Raw genomic sequence first — 20,671 nt, 5'->3', positions numbered from 1 at the left:
AATACCAAAAAAAAATTTGCTGTTTATGGTCTTCAGAGTTAATTGAGTGTTCTACATTTGTCATTCTTACATTTCAGATATTGACTGAGGAGAAGAAGCCATTCCTACAATTATTTTGTTTCCATTTTTTCAATTTCCAGTTTCATCAGCTTGCAAATGAGGCCACTAGAAACAAACAAACAAAAAAATGTCCCTGGCCTTCCCGTCCCCTAACACAGGACCTTGTTCTTCTGAGCTACTACAGACCCTCCTGAAACTGCCATCTTCTTTCCGTTCAGTGCTGTCTAGGTCACACGAAGGCAGCCATTGCCTACCCTGAGCCATGTGGCCTAGGCTGGGCCTTGGCGCCCTCTGCTGGTGATCCCCAAATAGAGAACCCAGAGGATGTCTAAAGACTCCACTACAATCCTGGGGCCAGAAGCCCTCCGGACTCTGGAGCCAGGACCCTTTCCTGACTTCCTGCCACACCCAGCAGTCGACAGCTCTCCAAACTGCTCAGCTTCCGCCCTCCCTGCTTCATCTGCCCCCTCTTCACTAGCTCTTTTTGGCTTTGGATGTGCCAAATGAACAGGTGATATTCAATCCCATGCTTCTTGGTTGCCTCTGTACCAAGCACTCAGCCTGACTCTGAACTGATCAGTGGCTCCTCTAAGTGCCAGGTAGCTAGCCATGGAAATGACTGCTGCTCCCCAGGGGTCACAGTCACTCCACACCATCCTGCCCTCACACCAGTAGTGTCTTAGCTAGTCTGTGGTGGGTCCTTTAAAATGAGAATGGTTTATTCATTTTCAATCTCCCCAAAGATAGGGCTGGGTTTGTCTTAGTGGCTTCCAGATCCCAGCATCAGGCACAGAGGAAAGTGACAAAAACTAGCAGAATAAAGAGACTAGAAAGCTGGGAAGAGGGGATGGGACTTCTGTGGGTCAAGGTTTAAGAGTGATTCTTCTTCTTTTTTTTTTTTTTTTTTTTTTTTTTAAATAAAGACACTTTATTTACAGATAATACAAAATAAACCACAGGACAAACTACCGTTCAGAGAGAGGGAGAGCTCCCAAAACAACCACCCTGCCCATCCCAGAGTAACATATAAAAAATTAAAAAGGCCCTAGGAGGGAAGAGGAGCTGGGCTGGAAGCACCTTTGCTGATTGGGGATTGGGGTCTACAATCCTCAGTCAACCCCTATGCCAGGGCACAATGAATCCTGGCTCTCTCCCCTCTGAGCCCTGGGCCTGGCAAGCAGAGGACACAGCTACAAGGGCAGCTGGTGGTCATAGCAAAGGCCCCCTGGTCAAGAACCCTGACTTCTGAATCTGAAGGGTTGGGACAAGCAGGTGGATAAGTTACTTGGGGGTGGACATGGGATGGGTATTATTGCGCTGCTCCAGCCAATTTCCTCCTGGTCAAGGACATGATCTGCACTGGGTTCCAGGTATCAGCCATATCTGAGTAGGAGTGTAGGGTCTTCAAAGCGATGACGTTGTTGAGTCCACCACCTCACGGCCATTGCAAACAGTAGGGACAAACTGTGAGCCAGACCCTAGGGAAAGAAAGCCAGAAGTTGGGGATGACCCTGAATCCTCCATAGAAAGTGGCAAGCAAGCAAAGTAGAGCTGTGGAGGGAAGCATGACCCCTGCCACCCTCTTGTGTTAAGTGTCATCTTGAGGGTACCCCATACCCAGACAAGGAATCTCAGCAATATGGGGAGTAGACCACACCCGAGGAGCCCACTCAGGAGGGGGAATCCAGGTAGGAAAGGGTGCTTAAGATGCTGACCTTGGGGGCTGGGGAGATAGCTCAGTCGGTAGAGTGCTTAAGGCAAGCACAAGGCCCTGGGTTCGATCCCCAGCACCAGGGGAAAAAAAAAAAAAGATGCTGACCTTGGCCAGGGCTGGAGCTGGCCCTGGTGGCAGCACTGCCAAAGCGGCTGGTGGGTGCCCGATGACTAACCACATTTTTCTGCGGCTGGAAGAGGATGATGTGTAGCTTGGGTGCGAAGAGGCAGCCAAGCACCACAGAGCCACTGAGGCTCACCGACACGCACATGGTAGTAGTCTGTACCTGCAGGGATTGGGTGGAGAAACAGGCACAGGTCAAGGATGTCTGTCCCAAAGGCCTGGCCCTGGCCCCAGGACCACCTTCCCAGGATGTGGGAGAGAAAGTAAGCATCCACTGGACCTTGGTGGACATATGCATGTGTGGAGGGGGAGCTAGCATGCACACCACTGCATGTCTGTGTGGATGTATGTATGTGCAGTAGTGAGGGTACAAGTCTGTATGTGTACAAGTGTTTGTGGGGTGTAGGATGTATGCATATGGACTGTATGTAGGCAGGGAAATGTGTGTGCGTGCCAGGTGTATCAGGATGTGTAAAAATGTGTGTGCATGTATATGTGTGTATATGTGCAGGGATGTGTGTTTGTGTGTATACAAGAGTGTATACACATGCATGGTTGGCTACTGTGTATATGTATGCCCCGGGTGAATCCTTAGCTATGACTGGCATGAAAATGCAAATTATATGCAAATTTAGGCTGAGTCAGAGCAGATTCCCTCCTCAACCTTAACCTCCAAGCAGGTGGCCAAATAGGTGCAAGCAGAGCAGCCAAGCCCAGCACTGTACCACCACACGTGTCCTGGGGAAAGGATCTTTGCCAGGATGTTTGCCACAGTTTTCCTGCTCCTTTAATTATTAAGAGTGTCGGTTCAGACCCTGCACTGCATTCTCAAGTTAAGTGACCTTGGGCACAGGATTGACCCTCTGAGTCTCTGTTTCTCTGTCAGTAAAATGGGAGAGCCGTGGAGCTTAATCCAGAGTCATGAAAATTAACCAAGATGATCTTCTTATCATTCAGAGGCCAGCTCACCTGTCACCTCCTCAGAGAAGCCTTTTCTGATCATCCCATTTAAAGTAGTCATCACCCCTTGGAGCTGAGGACACCCATTTAGACAGTGCCAGATGAAACCAAATTTGTCTGGAAGCCACCAACTGGAATACAGTTTTCACCTGATTTACCTTTCTCAACTCTACACCCTACATCTCCCCCTACCCTCTTTGCTTCATCTTTCCTGCCTTCCTTTCACCTGTAGACCTCCCCTCCAGTGAAACCCTCAAGTCCCTGGAACATATATGTCTGCAACCCATCTCCTCCCAAGTTAGGGCTGACATCTTTTTTTTTTTTTTTTTCTTTTTGGTACCAGGGATTGAACCTAGGGGTGCTTAACCACTGAGCCACACCTCCAGTCATATGCATATATGGTCTGACCCAAGGCCCTGATCATATATATGTATATTGTACATATAATTTAGAGACAGGGTCTCACCGAGTTGCTTCGGGACCTCTCTAAGTTGCTGAGGCTGGCTTTAAACTCAGGATCTTCCTGCCTCAATCTCTCAAGCCACTGGGATTACAGGTGTGTGCTGCCAAGCCTGGCTGACATCTCTTATCTCTAACATGAGTTCCCCACCTCTCTGGATATTTCCCCAGTTCCTATTCAGCCCTTTACCTTCCCTGGGGTCCACACAAGCTGAGGGGCCCTGAGTGATCATATAACTTCGTGGCACATCAATTATCAAGAGATGAAATGAAATACCAGGAATCCAAAAGTCCAGTGTCCCATTCCCTCCCCCCTCTGCAGCAGACAGCTCACCCGATAGTCACTGGAGGTGACATAGAAGATGGGCAGGAATGCCAGCCAGATGATGCACGTGGTATACATAGTGAAGCCAATGAACTTTGCTTCATTGAAATTTTCAGGGCACTTGCGGGTCTTGAAGGCATAGAGCGTGCAGAGTGCTATGAGGAGCACGTTGTACGCCAGAGAGCCCAGCATGCTTGCATCACGGTGGTTACAGCGCAGTGTCACCACCTCCCTCCGTTCAGGGGCTGTCTCTTTGCCTGTGCCTGGTGCCTCCACCACCAGCCAGGCAGCCACAACGAGCAGCTGGCCTGAGATAAGTGCCAGGCAGATGGCGACCTGTGAGGCAGGACTGATAAAGCGTGGTCGCTGGGCCCCCTCCCGGGCCCCACCGAAGATGCGTGCAATGCGGTTAGTCTTGGTGAGCAGGGCTGAGTAGCAGACAGAGAAGGCAGTGCCCAAACCAAGGCGCCGTAAGGTGCACACAGCTGTGGATGGCTTGGCAATGAAGATGAAGGTCATGCAGTAGCAGAGGAAAACACCACCCAACAGGATGTAGCAGAGTTCCCGACCCGAGGCCTTGACCACAGGAGTGGCATTGTGCCGCACAAAGACACCCAGCACAAAGAGGGTGGCCAGGGCACCGAGGCAGGCAATGGTGACAGGTCCCACTGCCCAAGCATCACCCCAGTGGATGTACTCCTGGGGCAGCTCAAAGCAGCCAGTCAGGCTGGCATTCGGCCAATAGCCCAGACCGCAGTCGGCGCAGGTGAACTCATCCAACCGGTACTCATAGGGCTGGCAGGGAATACAGAGCCAGCAGCAGACTTCACCCGGCTGCATGCTCTTCACCTCGTTCTGAAGGCACGGCTCACTGCAACGAGAGGCAGGCAGGGGTCCAGTGGAAGGCGAGGCCCATGGGATGAGGCTAGTGTCCAGAGTCAGGCCTTCTGCCCAGTAGCCCACCTTCTGGTAACGATAGCGCCCATTGTCTGCCAGCAGATAGGTGAAGATGTTGTAGCGGCCAATACCATCACCAAATCGGTCGAAGCGGACCTCATTGTGAGTGTCAGCTGGGCGGAAGGGGGCTGAGATGGGGAAGGGAAGGAAGAAAAGGTTGGACCAGTGGGTTACCCTGGTGGAAACTCAACCCTCACCCTCACATGGATCCCAAACCCCAAAGCTAAGGTTATCACTAGCTCTTCCAATCCTCACTCCAACACTAATGCCCATCTTGACCCCAGCCATTTTCCATTTTTCTGAGAGGTTACAACAAATTCTAACCCCTAAATTCCAGCATTAAACCTTAGTCTTCACCAATCCTAAACTCCAAAGGCAAACCCCAGCTTTAAAGCCAAGTGATTTCCACAAATCTAATGCCTATACCAATCCCCAACCATGACTTGCCAAATCCAAACTCAGACCTTGTCTCAGACACCTTTCAATCCAGGTCCCAAACCCCAACTTTATCACAACATGGCCCCCTCCTCAAACTTAACTCAGAGAACCCAAAGCTAAGCCAGCCTCAGGTACAATCCAGGTCCCACTAATCCTACCAATAACCTCAGCTCCATCCCCCACCAACCCTAACAAGATCCCAGTGCAAACAGAATTCCAACCTCAGTGTCATCTGCAACCAGCTCCCTTCACAGGTCACTGACACTCTCCACCCCTACTCCATCCCCTGTGAACCTTACATCACTCAACCAGGCTCAGAGTCAGGACTACACCTTTCTTGATGCCAGTGAGAAATCAGGGTTCAAGAAAACAGATGACATTCTTAAGGCTCCATGAGTGAATTGTTCAGCCTGAATTCAAATCCAAGACCCCCAAGCTCTTACATTTTCCAGCCCATGTCAAAGTTCTCAAAATCCATTTCAAGCCCAACCATAATTCTACCCAAGTCCAGCAGGCTGAATATAGCCTTCTTCTGACCTCAACTCAATCAGACCCCACATTCTAACTCTAACCTCTACTCTCATTCTATCACAACTCTGAATGTCAATCTGATTGAAATTATAGTTGGCACAGGTCTCACAGTTGCGGAGTCAACCCACCCAGAACAAAAAAATATATTTTTTAAATCAGTCCTATGATGTACCTAATATGTACAGACTTACTTTTTGTTATTGTTATTATTCCTAAAACAATATAGTATAATAACTATTTACATGGCATTTACATTGTATTCAATATTATAAGTAATTGAAAGATATTTTAAAGTATACACGAAGACAGGGATAGGTTATATGCAAATACTACACAATTTTATATAAGGGATAAACAATCCCAGACTTTGGTATCCATGGGGATCCTAGAAACAGTCCCCTATGGATACTGAGGATGACTATACTCTTGCTCTTAACCCTGGCCATTGCTTCCAAGCCAGGTCAGTTCTGGCAGCTTCTCTCACTGCTCCCAGGATGAGTCTTCCTGAAATCTGGTGATGATTCTAAATGATTCTCATTGTTCTTAAAACAAGCATTTTAACTTTTTATTTGAAGACATTTGGACCATTTTGGATGGCAAATCAAGATTAGGAATAGAAGTTTTCCCTAAATTGAGTGTCATTTTGATGTTCACCCTCAATTCACTCTGATTCAGACTCTCACTGCTTTCTAAGAATGAATTTGGAATCCCCTGGTTTTCACCCCAAGCAAGATAAAGGAGTCAGGAGGCAGGGCAAGACCCAAGAAGGAGCCAAAGACTTCCAAAGTAGCAGGACCAGGCCGGAGGTCTTCTGTTTTGAAGGGTCCCAGGAAGTTGAACCTCAGCAAGCCAGAAGTGGCAGCACACACCTGTAACCCCAACTACTTGAAAGGTTGAGCTAGAAGGATCACAAATTGAAGGCCAGCTTGGGCAACTTAGTGAGACCCTGTCTAAAACCAAACAATAAAGAGGGCTGGGGTTGTATCTCAGTGGAATGCTTGCCTAGCATGTAGGAGGCCCTGGGTTCAATTCCCAGTGCTACAAAAAGAACAAAGAAAAGAAGTGAAACCTCAGCCCAGGCTCCAGTTCTAGTCCCCTCTGCCTAGTAACCCTTGTCCTGGCTCTGACACCAGCCCCCTGGGATAGCTCTTTACTTGTGCTACACTGTTTTCTCAGTCAAGTAATGGAACATGAAAACCTGTTTCCCCTCTTCCTCTGAGAGCCATCAAGTTGATGGACTCTAGCCAACAATATTACCATCGAACTTGACATTGAGTACGAAGTCCTTGTAGAGACGGCGCCCATTGACAGGCCGCATTGCATCACAGAGGTGGGTGGTATTAGGGCAGAGGGCACGGTGCATGTTGTGCAGTGCGTGGGCCATGGCATACACTGCATTGACCACAAACATGATCTTGGACTCCTGCTCAAAGGGCACAGCCCGCAGAGAGTGGGCTGCACAATCTCGCTGCCGGAGGCTGCAGTGGAACCTCTGCTCCCAGAACTCACGGAACCAGGGGTTCCGGCTGTTGTTCCAGGGGTCCAGGCTCTGGAAGTAGGAGGCAAAGTCACTGATAGGGTAGGAGGCCAGCTCGATGGTGATGGCACCCTCAGCAGCCCCCTCACTGCCTGCCACCACACTCTCCAGGGCCCCCCAGCCATCACTGGCTACCCAGGTGAAGCTAGCATTGAGGCGTTGGGTGGCAGCAAGCAGCTCTCGGGCATCCTCTGAACGGGTGAACAGGACAGCCACACGGGCACTGGGCTTCTGCAGCAGTGCTCGCACCACACCCTCAAAAGCTGCACGGCTCATGGCACGGCCTACCTTCTCTGAGGTGGCCACACAGATATTGCGAGCACGAGCCTCTAGCTCAAAGGCCTCAATGCCTGTCTCACCATAGTCACCCTCAGATGCCACAGTGGACACATAGGTCCAGTTGAAGAAGCGGAGAATTTCAGCCATGGCCTTGGCTTGGAAAAAGTCAGGGGGAACTGTGCGGGCAAAGTAGTCATAACGGGACTTGTCACTCAGCTTGGCACTGGTGGAGGCATAGCTGATCTGTGGGATTTGAAATAGCCGCAGAAGGTTGGCCACCTAGGGGAGGGGTAGAGAAGGCACAGATAAGAGAACAGGTCAAGTGAGCACTAGAGACAGAGCATTCACCACATACAGCAATCAACTGTCCCCGCAGGATAGCCCTAAAGTTTCCCTCTCTCAAAAGACCAAATCTTAATTTTTGTATGTATGTGATACTGGGGATTGAACTCAGGGTGCTTTACCATCAAACTACATCTCCAGTCCTTTTTATTGTTTGAGACAGGACTTGTTACTGAAGCTTGCCATTCTCCTGTGTCAGTCCCAGAGTCCAAGTTGTTGGGATTACAGGTGTACCTGTAATCAAATCTTAATTTGATGAGTCTTCAGCCTAGGAGTGGGGAGTTTCTGTCCCTTCCCGAAGGGCTGAGGGAGAAGACCCAGGGCAAGGCCCCAGGGTCCTGAGTCACACCTGAACCAGATGCAAGGCAGGGGACCCAAGAAAGATTGGCATTTAGCTGCACCTTGAGCCTCAGTTTCTCATCCTTTCACAGCTGCTGAACAGATAAAAGTGATACTGCACAGACACCACAGTGCCTGGCATATGGAAGCTGATAGGGATATGGGCAAAAGAAGAGGCAGGAATGCTGAGGTGTGCTACAGGAGGTTGGCAGCCTGGGATGGGAAGGAGGTAACCTGGCTCCTGGAAATAAATGCATGGGGTCCTGACAAGAACTGTGTAAAGGGGGCTGGGAAAGCACTTCAGAGGCTCCTAATGAAGACATCAACAGGTATGAGGATGCCCACCCATCCCTGTCCCTAGTCAGGGCTGCAGCTGTAGATACTGGCACATCCATACTTGACCAAACTACCACCTAGCTACCCCTACTAGCTGGGACTAGCAGGACCACTAGATGGTTCATGCTACAGGAACTACCTGGTTTTCCTTCATATTTCCTAAATAAGTGTTACAGGTCAGGGGTCCAATAGCAATGCCTTCTACTGGTCTCCTAAAGGAAGTTGAGGTCATAGCCAAGGCTCTCTTATGGTCCCCAACCAGGATCCCAGTTCTGGCCTCATCTTCCAACAGCCTACACAAGGCAAGAGATGGGACCCAAGGCAAGAGGAGGATTCCACTGGGTCAAATTAACTAAGTGTGCCCAGGAGATAGTCCAGGGAGCAGCAAAGGGAAGTTAGCTGGGCCAGCAACCTCTGCTGAAGTCCAGCAACAATGCACCTTGTGCTGACCCCTTGTGAGAGGGCAGGGCAGGGGCAGGGGTGAGGAATGTTCTCTCCCATTACTTCCACAAATCCTTTACCCCCTAAGACCTTAGGGTACCCTATCCCTTATTCCCACACACATTGTTTTTCTTGCTCCTGGTTACCCATCTTGTTTCTCTTCCCTGGCCTCTCCTGGGTTCTGTCTGCTCACCTTTCTCCAATCCAGAAAGAGAGGGTCTTGAAAAACTGGGCCAAGAGCACTAACTTCACATCTCCCCTTTGTCACCACCTTGGCTTGTGATCTCTCTCTCTCTCTCTCTCTCTCTCTCTCTCTCTCTCTCTCTCTCTCCCTGTTTCCTCATCATAAAATTCGTTAACAATAGCAGCTGAGACTTTCCAGGCCCTCTGATACACACTTTGCTCATGAAATTTTCACTAGAAACCCAAAAGTAGAAAGTATTATGAATCCCATTGTATTGTACTGGGAATTCAGAATAGAACCCAGGGTTTCATACATGCTAGGCACTACCACTGAGCAACATCCCCAGCACTTCTTTTTTATTTTGAAACAGGGTCTCACTAAATTGTCCAGGCCTGCCTCAAACTTGCCCTCATCCCGCCTGAGCCTCCCAAGTTGCTGGGATTATAGGCATGCTCCACCACATCCAGCTATGAATTCCATTTTATGAGGAAAGTAAGAAACAGGGGGAAAAAAAAAAAACTATTTAGAGTCATGCAGTTAGCATGTGGGGGAGCCAGAGTTTAAACCCACAGACTGACTCCAGAGGCCTAGCCTCTCAGGTTGTTTAACATCATCACAGTGTATTTGTGCGTGTGTGTGTGTGCGCGTGCACACACTTGCATGTGAGTGAAGTGTGCTGTGTTTCCCTTTTCATTTGTTTTTTCCTTTAAGAGAGTTTCTCTCACACAATCTCTAGAAATTAACCCCATTATGTGACAGGGCATTCTCTTAGTCTGCTATAAAAAGCTACTTTAAAAAGCTGCTGGTCCCTCTTTCCATGCAGGGCAGTACAGGAGCCTATGCTCAGCAGGAATTCTGGGTCGCCACCTCCAGCCTCCTTCCTCAGCCCCCATTTGGGTGGCCTCCACGTACCTGGATGGAAACATCACTGTAGGAACCGCCAATGACACCAGTGATGGCAGTGGGAGCATCACCATGGGTAGCATAAGAGCCATCAGGGCAGATATGGCGTGAACCATCAGAACCTCGGCTGAGTGAGGCACGCACGAAGTCCAGTGCCTGCTCCAGGGCATGCGTGTCCTTTGAACAGCTGTCGAGGATGTGTGCACCCAGACGCACCCCAGGCAGCAGGTGAGGGTCGCGGTTGATACGGTCCAGCGCGAAAAGCATGGCCTCCAGGCGCTGGATGCCACGATGCTCATTGACAGGACCACACTCCTCTGCTGGGCCACCCTTCTGGTGCACTGGGAACAGCCCACCCAGCACCAGGTCCCCCTCCAGGGTCAGCACCTTCTTGGCTGGGCCTTCAGCCACAGTACCACACAGCAGCAGCAGTGCCAGGAGCCCAAGCAGCGATCCCATGCTCCAAAGGGGATGGATAGGTCCAGCAGACCCAGTCTCCAGGGGATGAGGGTAGAAGCAGCAAAGGCAAAGGGAGGAGGAAAAAGGGACCAGGAAAGGACAGACAGGAAGAGAGATGAGAAGGGACCCAGCTCCTGCAGAGAAATAGAGAGACAGACAAACAGAAAGGGAAAAGCAGAACCTGAAAGTGACTCCCTCTTTTTTCCCCCTTTCCCCTTCTGACTCTGCTCCTCCTCACATTCATTCCCAGAGACTCAGGGAAGAGGGTGGTGTAACTAATTAGGCTGAGAAGCTCCTGGGATACCTCCCTGAGTCTCTCACTCAATCTTGCTCTGATTTGGGCTGAATATGAGCCTTGTACCCCTATCAAGCAGAAGGAGAAAAGAGACAGGGAGTGGAGGCCCAGGCAGAGGACAGAAGAACCCAACCAATGCCAAGTCCTCTATAAATTAAAGGGTGTCCAAGACTCTACACAAGGTCAATACCTTTACAGTAGAGGCCATGTCAAAGTTACAAACTCAGGGAGCCATTCCCCATCCTGAGGCTCAGATTTTCAGAGACTGCTTCTGAAGACCCACCAGGGAAAAGTAAGTGATAATCTCCAATTCTAGTGAGAATGGAGTCCAGATGAACACCCAAGGGTGCTAGCCTCTGGTTCTTAAAAGGTCATTTCTACAGTTACTTGACTGAGAAAGGAATGGAGACCATAGGCCCTAAATGAGATGGCCAGGTAGAGAGACTCCCCAGGGAAGGCATCAAAGTGACCATAGGTCCTAAGTGAGCAGGACAAGTACATATGAAAGTACATTTGTGTCATAGGTTGGGGGACAATTCAACTGATCAGAATCTCCAGTGTTATCAGTTCTGGACTCCCTAGCTCTATGTTGGAGACTTTTTGCCTCTGTTTTCTCTTCACTTCAAACCCAGCAGAGAAAGTCACCATTTCCAGGCCTCCCCATTCTCAGACCCAGGGGCCTGCCCACCCTGAGGCTAGCCTTTAAAGACCCCTTCCTCTGTCTTCCACTCTCATCATATCATCTGTACCCCAGTAGCCTTCCCAAACACCCATCCCACACAGGCTCTTAAAATCATGCTGGCTTTAAAAGGCTGGAAGAGGGGCATATATCTTTTCTCAGAACAGGAAAGGAAACTGAGGATGAAGCAGCCAGCAATTAGTTTAAGGACCTCATGTCTTGGCTACAGAGACTGCAGCTCCTCACTTGTGCCTCATTTCTTCACAGCTAATCTTCCACTGGTACCAGGCCAGGGGGACTGGGATCCCATGCGAATTGGAAAGAATCAATTCAACCGGGCAAGGAGAGAAGCCGGGATGAAGACCAACACTGATGGGAAGGAACGCAAATAAGGGTTGAGCACAGGGGAGGCCCAAATGGAAACACAGAGGCAGGAAGGGGATAGAACCCTGGGGTCGGGGAGCCAGGGGGCCAAAGAGTCCAAAAGGCTGAGACAAAGACGGAGGCACAGACAGAAAGAAGAATCAGAGGACATTGGAACAGGAAAAAACGAGGAGCGGGGTGCAGGGCGTGCGTTTTCTGGGGAAGAAAGGCGGGACGCCGGGGGCTGTCTTCCCGCTTCCCGCAGCTCCCAGAGAGCGATGTCTGGACGCTCCGGCCTGGGTGCCCCAGAATTCGAGGACCCGGGGATGCCAGGATGTGGGGTCAGGGCTAAAAAGGTCGGCAGCGGCCGCGGCACCACAGGCTCACCCTACCTGGCGCGCCCAGCTCCAGCAGGGAGAGAATTGGAGTGGAGCTAAGGGCATGGGGCTCCGGCTCCCGCTCGCTGGCTTGCTCGCTGGTTCTGCGCTCTCCGCCAGCTCACCCTGCCGCTTTCAATCGCGGCCCGCCCCGCCCCCGGGCCCGGCCCGCCCCCAGTCCCTCCTCCGGTCCTCCCCACTCCGGGTATCCCCCTCCCAATCTGGCCTCTGCCTCCCTTAGACCCCTCCAGTACTCCTCTCCCTAAACCTCCAGCGACTACAGCTCTTCACGGGACCAGGAACTGTCCGCAGCATGGTGCTGAATCCCCCGGCGCTCCTGCTCTGAAGGATTAGGTGCCTCTCTACCCGCTCCACCCCACAGACTGCGTCCCAGCAAGCGGCGGGTACAAGGCATGGGGCACTGGATTGGAAAGGTCACTGAGGCCGGAGAATAAGCAAACTGATACGCTTTCCTATGTGTAAGGGAGGAGGAGCTGGCCCTAGGGTTGCCAGCGGACAGTGGGGGACAGGTAAAGGGGCACATGTGAGGTAGGTGGAGCACTTGGCCTGTTGCCGCAAGTCTGTCCCTGTCCTCACGTCCATTCTTTTTATCCAGAGAAAGCTGAGATCACATACCAGGCCCCATGTCAGAGTGGGTTTGAGTAACTTAAGAAGATTGTGGGGAGGGGGAGGTCAGAGGATGGGGCCACCCCTTCCTTCCTGTCAATGACCTTTAAAGCTGCTACCCCTCCACTCCCCTACACTTACATGTACAAAAGGCATTTATGGCAAAGATATATCAACTTGGGGCGGGGGCGGGGCCTTCAGGACCAGGGACTAAGGTCAACCCTGAGCAATCTGCTGGGGCTGGCAGGGGGATCTGAGAGGGGAGGGGGCTGAGGAAAGACTTCTGGAACTGGCTGCTGCGTAGGAGGGAGCCAGAGCTGGAGCCCAAGCAGAGGGAGGACAGCTTTGAGAAGATGCTCTTGACTCTTCCCTCCCACAGCAGGATGGGGAAGGGCACCCCTGGGTGGGAGTGGTGGATAGTGTACTGCCTGGCTATGCTGAAGGATTTGGGGAGAGGGCTGCACCCCTAGGTCCAGAGCCTGTGTTATCTGCCCCCAGCATGCACATACATTAACAAGTGCTAAAGGGCACAACAACCCTACACACTCCCCTGGCAACTGCCCTTCCTTCTGCAGGTGTAGTGGAAGCAAGGTCAGTTATGTGCTGATGAAAATGGCAAGCCCCAGGGCCCTTAGGCATAAACCACCCCCCCCCTCAATATGTATGTACGGCATATGGGAAGGGATCACAAGAACAACTATTTCCCTGCACACACAAACCCAATACCCAATTGCTCTGGAAAGAACACAGCTTTGAAAGAAAACAGACATCAAACCCAAACCCAAACCCAAACAAGATCACTAATGGGAATGAAGTGAATAGCAGCGAATAAGGGTTCAGAGCTGTCAGACGAAGCTGGGGAGACAGACATGCAGTCTTCCAGCTCTGCCTCTGCCACCGGCTGCTCTTACCCTCTGGCTGGCTCCAAAAGACTGTTCCCTGGGGTAAGTGAGCAATGGACTGGGTTCATGTAGCAGAGAGGTTGACAGCAGGCAAGTGCTGAGGTGAGAGAAACTGCACAGCAATCCCAGCCACACATCCAGCCCACTCACCAAGAAAGCCTCACAAAAGACACAGGGCTTTCTACAGATATGGCTACAAAGAGCAGCAGCCCAAGAAGTCCATCACATGGCCTGCAGCACGTGAGCTGTACTGTCCCACTGCAGCATAGAAACAGCAACACACAGCCTTGTGGCCACCAGCTGGGTACATAGACAAGGATATACACATAGCCTTACACATATAACTGTACAAGTGGACCTGGCCACACATATAACTATATAGGTCAATGCAACTATAATATAAAGCTGTACATGTAGATAAAACCCAAAAGTAAATGCAATGCTCCCACATAGTACATGTGGACATAGTTACATATATACAGTGTACACAATGACACAGCTACACATGCACACATAGCCTTAGCAGGACATACGTATGGACACATGGCCACTTACAAATAGCTATGCACAGATACGCCCACATACACAGTCTCTTATAAGAGACTTAGAGTTGCACAAATCCATAGCTTACACACAAATACATAGTAAAACATAAAGCTTTACACACGAACACACATAACCACACACGCAGAGCTAAACACACATAGCCAGGCAGAGAGAACTGTATATAGACAAAGCCCCCCTAGAGATAGTTCCAGTCAGCCAGCCAGTCTCACACATGCCTATAATGTAACCACATACAGGTAAACACAGAAAACACAGTACCACACACACACACAGCTACATAGCCATCCATACATATACGGCCTCACCCAGTCACAATCACATCCTTTCTGGTGCTCACTTGGACATAGCCTTACCCAGGAACACCCTATCTGTGGTGTACATGCACACACCCAGGTTCAAAGGCACTGGCAGCAGGGACAGCATCACCTGTTGGGAAGGTCCCGGCATAAGCACAGGCATACTAAAGACACAGACCCAAAGGCATACTTTGGAAGCAAGGGCAGGATGCAAGCTCTCTACTCCTGAGCCCTGAAGGGCACTCTGTGCCTGGTTCTGCTCTCCAGCAGCCTGGGGAAGCACCTAGGGCTGCTGAAATGCAGAGGTGACTGTCCACTGGGGCCACAGAGCAAGGCGTGGAGGCCTTCAATATCCCCCCTCCCCTAATTCCAGTGTTTCTTCCTCTTGGGCTTGGGAGTCTCCTGCCCACTCCTAGCCTATCTCCCCAAGATAGAACAAACAAGCCCACAGCCCAAATCCAGGTGAAACAAGAAAATCATTTGCTTTATTTTGGATTCTGGAAGCTCCAATATGAGCCTGAAAAAAGACAACAGGGGCGGCAGCCCAAGAGACTGGTGCAGGTAACAGTCCCTAGCTCCTTTGGCCCAGGGAGCCAAAAGCGTAGTGAGAAGAAGGCATAACTAGAGGCCTGGGATAGAAGTCAGGTCCCCCAGGCATCCCCAGGCCTAGTTTGGGCTGGAGAGGTAAAGAGGGAAAAGGGTTAGACAATCAGCTCAGTTCTTTAGCAATAGCACCCACAGGAGGGTATGGATGCAAGTTACTCCTCATCCTTCTCAGGGGTAGTAGGCTCCCGAAATGGAGCCAGAGGCTTGGCCTCAGGGACCAATCGTGGCTCTCCCAAGGGCCCCTCGCCCTCCAGGTCCAGCTCCTCAAAGGATGAGCCACTGGCACCTGACTCGCTGTAGCTGTGCTCGCTGCGGTTATCACCATCATCCCAGCCACGACTGCTTGCCCCAGGGGACAGCGTGGTGGCTGAAGTCTCCCGGCTGCCAGGGCTCACCTCCAGGCTTACAGAACTCGTGTCACTCATTGTGTCAGCTCCTAGGGCCAGGACAAGAGAGAACAGGTTAGCCAGGACCACCACCATCATCCCCCACTCCCTTCTCTAGGGAGGGACCTGCACCAGCTCAGCAACTGAGTGTGCACAGTCCCCTCATGAATAATATAGCCACCCTGGCCCAGGAGGCCCATTCTAGCTGCCCTCTGCCCTAACTGGGGCTGGAGACAGGACTAAGGGAGAGCAGGAAGGGAGGGAGTGGGAGAGGGGAGCAGCTGGCTATGCACTCCTCTCCCTGCCCTGAATTAGCCTCAGCTCCCTGCACTCCCACAAAGCCTGCTACCCTCCACCCCTACATCCATTAAGGGCCACTCTGCCCTAGGGTGAGAAGCTGAGTATAGAACAAAGAGACCCAAGTAGTATCCCCTCCACCTCTCACTTCAGGTCTGGAGAGTAGTTTGTCCAGTCAGCTACAGAGCACTACCCATAAGGCATGAGGATGGAAGAATGGATGAAGAGGTCTACTCTCCAGGCTCCACCCCCATGAAGGCCTCCCCAAGGAGCAGCTGTATCCAGGAAATCAGCTGGTCCTTACCCCTGGCCTTGTTGCATCCCCACTTGAGAAGGCTGAGTCACATGGATGGAAGAATCTTGAGAAACACATTGCAAAGAAGGAGGGTGCCAGGACAAAGCATTTTAAGGACTTTCTCCCCCTATGCCTGGCTCAACCCAAAAGAACCCTCACCCACCCGACCTTACCCCCAAACACTGGTACTTCCTGTGTTACAAGGTAGCAAAAAGGGACCATGAGAGCACTTTTGGTGGCTAGGGAGCCCCAAAACAGTGCTGAGCTGGCTGATGGCTCAGGGTCCTCCTAACTTGCTCTTTACACACCCAACACATCCTCAGAATAAGTGGTTCTTCATCTGCCCTGTCCAAGAGCAACCCCTCAGATCATCTCCCCAGATCAGAAGCACTGAATGAGGTTGGGAGATGGCAAGAAGGAACAAAGAGTTCAGGCATACTGTGCAGGAATCCAGTTTGGAAGAAGACTGATATGACACCCTTCACATACTGTCAAACAGCATAGAAGGTAAGGGGTGAGCTAGCTTCCCAGTTTCTGGGTCTCCAGATAAAGACCTGAACTGGGCACAAATGAGGAATAATTAGCATCATCTGAACTGGCCTGGAGCTGTCCTTGAACTTCAGCTGGGATTGGGAGGACTCCCTCTTGGGCCCTACTGGCAGATGTGTGGTAAGCCTTGGAAGTGCCAGACCACCAGCCCAGGGCTCTCCTTTTGCTGGGACCCCTGGTACAGCTCCCAGCATGGAGGCATGTGAGCAGAGTGGAGTGGGAGCCCAGGCTGAGCCTTGAGTTATGGGTGGTTCCTTCTGACCCCGAAACAGAACTCCAGCTCCTCACTCACTTCTTAAATGATGATCAGTGCCCCAGGGGCTGCAGGCCTGAAAGGGACAAGGAAATGGATATTTCCTCCCTGGCCCCATTACTGTCAAGTTCTGTTTGCCCATCCACCCAATGGTTCTCTTGAGACCCAGGGGTCCAAGGACCTGCCTGATTCCTAGTCAGATGACTCCTCCCATCCCACTCCTGGGCTAGGCGTGATCAGAGGAAGAGGCCCAAGGGTGCTTCCTTCTGCCCTGCGCTTAGTATGCTGGGATAAAGATAGCCTCTGGGAACACAGGAGGCTTCAGACAAAGAAGCAAAAAGCAGGGGAGTGGTATCCTTACAGCCCCACTAAGGCCTACACAGGAGGAAGTCCCAGTGTCCTAAGTCTGTGTCCCTGGGGAAAGAATGACAGGCAAGTCATCACCTAAATCTCAAGGACTGTTGGTCAGGGCATGTGAAGCTGACACTTTCACCCCAGTCCCTCCTTCCTCTGCCCACAGTCAGTGCAAGTAGATCAAATATTCATTGACTCTCTGGAGCTAAATAATACATCAATGTAATAACAGGCACAGGCAGCTAATCACCCCCTTTCACCTCCCAGCCCAAGTTGGGGCAATGGCAGGGAAGCAGGCAGGGACAAGCCAAGCCTTGGGTGGTCAGGCACCCCCCATACACCCACCACACACTGCTGTGTTAAGTGGCATGCACCTGGTGGGTGAACGCCTAGAGTCCGCCCTGGGTGTCAGGACAGGCCGTCAGAGGTGGGCAGACCCTCAGCCCCCACACCAGGGAGTGGGCAGGCAGGTTGGTGGGGAGGAGGACAGACCAAAGAGCTGGGGAGTGTGGGAGCTGTGGCTGCAGCCAGCTGTAGCAGGTGCCAAGCAGTCCTTTAACACCCCCTGGCAGGCAGTGTTTGGGAGGGAAAGAGGCTGAATGGGTGGCCAAGGAGGGGGGAGGGAGGCAGCAGAGGAAGGTTGCAGGGAAGGTCAAGGTACTCCTCCTTCCTGCCCTGCCCTGGGGACTGCCTGGGCCTGGTGACTTTGTACCATGTCCTATGCCCACAGTAGGGACACCGAAGAGTGTCTGCTGGGTACTACCAGGCAGAAGGGAACAGTACCCCGTGGAGGTAATTAAGTGGCAGATGAAGTTAACTGTGTTAGACACAAGCCCCTAGGGAGTAGAGATTGTCTCAGTACCCTCCCCCATTAGCCTCCACCATGTGTCTCTAGGGTGACCTTGGCTATTTGAAGACTGAATGGGCAAACTCTCCTAGAGAGGGAAGAGACAGTCCCTCTCTCCATAGCCCTGTATCACTCCTAGAAATCACGGATTTCCAGAGTCACACGAGGCTCTACCAGGATGGCCAAGAATTGCAGGGATATTAGCCAGACGGACCCTTTCCCACCTATCACAAAAGGTTATGAAAGAGGGATAGACTGGGAACAAGTAAGCAGCCTGCTGACCTAGACCTGGAGTACTATTGCTGCCAAAAAGCATGTGGGCTGGCTCTAGCAGCAGGAGCAGGGAGAAAGCAGTTGGCTCTGTCCCCCCCATTATGGGGGACAGAAGAACACTTTGTTCACCTCCCTACCTTCCAAATCCAGTGCCAATCTTAATTCCTGATGAGCCCCACCCAAGTGACTCCTTTCCTAAGCAGCCTCAGCCCCCTCCCATGAGCATCCAGTCTTTTATCTGTGTTTCCAAGGGTACTCCTGTAGCATCTGAAGGGAATTCAGACAGGGTTTTTGTATCTGTGTTGTGAGAAGTGTGTGAATCTACATCCACATGGATCCACATGTCCGGAAACAAGCACTCTGCATGTGGGTCCTGGGATAGGTATGTGTTCTTCCTCCCTCTGCCAAGCATAGCTGACACCCACAGTGCCAACCCAGAAGGAACAGCCTCCTCAACTATGCCCCTGGTATCCAGAACAGGGACTCCAGACAAAACCCCACCCTGGTTCCTCTACCTTCTATACCTGTGCCATCCACCTGGGCATCACTGGTTTCCACAAGCCCCCGGCATTTCCGCTCTGTCTCCTTCACTTCTGGCACGTAGAAGTCTCCCTGCCGTGCCAGCGGGCACATGAAATGGATCTGGTCTTGCTGGTAGATCTCCAGACGAGGGTGGGCACACAGCTTCCGTTCCTAGCCAGTGTTATGAAAGGTGGAATGAGCACTAGAGGGCCCCTGACTTGCTTTGTCCCTCGGTGGCCCCAGGAACTATTTATTGCTGGCTGTGTATCTCCCCACAATCTCTTCTAAGTTCCATGAGGGAGACACATGCAGACCTCCCTAAGAGCAAGGCCTCACACTTTAGCATGCAGTAACCTAAGGAAAAAAACCTAAGAGTCTGGCACTGCTATTTCTAGGTATATCTGGGACAAAAAGCTGGACCACCCCCTTTGGGGGTGGTCTGGGAGCCCCTTAAGTGGCTTGGGATGGACCATGAAGCTTAGCACACCTACACCATCCAGCACTAAGACCCTGTGAACTATGGTCCCAGGTACTCAAGTCAAGGTGTGACCTATCACACTTTCCATCCTAGAATCCCTTGCCCCTGACCTCCTCTCTACCCCTGACCAATGCTAACTGACCCTAGGGCCTTGGGACCCTGCCTGCAGACATGTTCCCACAGACTCTGCTTTCTACTCCCATTCCCCTGCTAGATTTATGTAAACTCCTGAAGACTATCAAATGTGGTTCCGAAACCTCCTTACCCCTGGGCCCAGGGTTTCAACTGAGCAGAGGAGGCAGAACCTGAACTAGACAGGCATGTCTAGCAATGAACATTAACCAATGAGGTGAAGTATCAGCTTCCAGGGTCCCAAGTTCTGACAGGCACCCTGCTGCCCTCGGCCTAGACACAGATCCTGACGTTCCCTATCCCCCAATGTGAGGAAGCAGGCAGACGAAATGCCAGAGCTGCCCTGAGGCAGGCAGGAACAATCAGATCAGGGGTCAAGTGTCTTTCGCTCTGTAGCCAGCCCCCACTCCCCTTTCCTGTGCTGGAGTGCAATTACCCACCAAGATAACTGCAAGGCCCCTGCCCTGTCACTGCTCACCCGCCAACCTTCACAACACGGCTATTTATAGCACCCGCCGGCTCTCACCATGAGCTCTGAAATGAGCCTTCCACTTAATGGTAATGAGGGACTTATAGCCTGGCAGGGAAAAGCCACTCCAGGACTCCACTTGTCCGCCTTCCTGGCCAACCTGAGGGTTGAGGAATCTTCCAATTAAAGCCAGTAAATAAGGGTAAAATGAGCCCATGGAAGAAAAAGGGGAGAAGGAATAAGCCTGAAAGGCATATTCAGTGAGGACCTTCAGCACCTGCTGGAAGGAAGGTGTATCTAGAAGGTCACATGGGAAATGGATGGCTTGACCCAGGTCAGGTGCAGTTCATTTTTAAACTCCACAGGTGACTCAGGCTAAGCCCTTCATCCTGTTTCCATGTGTCCAACTTCAGAGGGAAACCCTGGCCCCGATGCTTCCAAGGTCAGTAAAAGAAAGTCATTAGTTTTCATGTTTGAATCCAATCTTTTTGCCAACCCGGTCACTCTCCAGGCCTTGTTCACCTCATGAGGCCATGAGCAGACCCCTGCCTCCACAAGTCCTCCCACAAGCCCACTGCAGCCCGGTCCTCAAGAGGAAGCTGCCAAGAACACAACATCAGGAAACTGGAGCTACCAGGCTCTGGGACCTCTACAATGCTAGCACATGGGGATGGCCCCCTGCCAAACCTGAGCCCAACTCAACAAACTGGGTCAAGC

The 20,671-nt window shown here is 51.5% G+C and overlaps 2 protein-coding genes across 12 annotated transcripts in view; both read right to left on the bottom strand.

Moving 5' to 3' along the window:
• Window positions 1-950: 950 nt before the first annotated feature.
• GRM2 (glutamate metabotropic receptor 2) lies at window positions 951-12,210 on the bottom strand. Of its 4 annotated transcripts, none has more exons than XM_079101049.1 (6): window positions 12,117-12,210; window positions 9,938-10,084; window positions 6,825-7,662; window positions 3,651-4,726; window positions 1,880-2,060; window positions 953-1,538 (listed from the first exon to the last, which is right to left on the bottom strand). In XM_079101049.1, exons 1-6 carry the CDS (start codon window positions 12,165-12,167, stop codon window positions 1,465-1,467), a joined length of 2,367 nt encoding a protein of 788 aa, XP_078957175.1. In that variant the 5' UTR covers window positions 12,168-12,210; the 3' UTR covers window positions 953-1,464. The 4 variants fall into 4 exon arrangements, with proteins under 4 accessions (XP_078957173.1, XP_078957175.1, XP_078957176.1 ...); XM_079101050.1 differs by lacking the exon at window positions 12,117-12,210 and having other exon boundaries at window positions 6,825-7,116; window positions 7,464-7,662; window positions 9,938-10,076; XM_079101047.1 differs by lacking the exon at window positions 12,117-12,210 and having other exon boundaries at window positions 951-1,538; window positions 9,938-10,645.
• A 2,740-nt stretch (window positions 12,211-14,950) lies between these two features.
• The window catches only part of TEX264 (testis expressed 264, ER-phagy receptor), a 30,013-nt gene continuing 24,292 nt past the window's right edge, over window positions 14,951-20,671 (bottom strand). For 6 of the 8 annotated variants that reach the window (XM_079101051.1, XM_079101053.1, XM_079101052.1 and 3 more), the window contains 2 exons: window positions 18,869-19,046; window positions 14,951-15,535 (listed from right to left, as the gene is read on the bottom strand). In XM_079101051.1, coding sequence (XP_078957177.1) covers window positions 15,252-15,535; window positions 18,869-19,046 — 462 coding nt within the window. In that variant the 3' untranslated portion in view covers window positions 14,951-15,251. The remainder of the gene's footprint in view (window positions 15,536-18,868; window positions 19,047-20,671) is intronic. The other 2 variants (XM_079101057.1, XM_079101058.1) reach the window with 1 other exon arrangement.

The sequence above is a fragment of the Sciurus vulgaris genome (assembly GCF_902686455.1).
Source record: "Sciurus vulgaris genome assembly, chromosome: 10".
Classification (NCBI taxonomy): domain Eukaryota; kingdom Metazoa; phylum Chordata; class Mammalia; order Rodentia; family Sciuridae; genus Sciurus; species Sciurus vulgaris.
The sequence above is the reverse complement of the archived record's forward strand: the minus strand, read 5'-3'. Positions and strand labels throughout refer to the sequence as shown.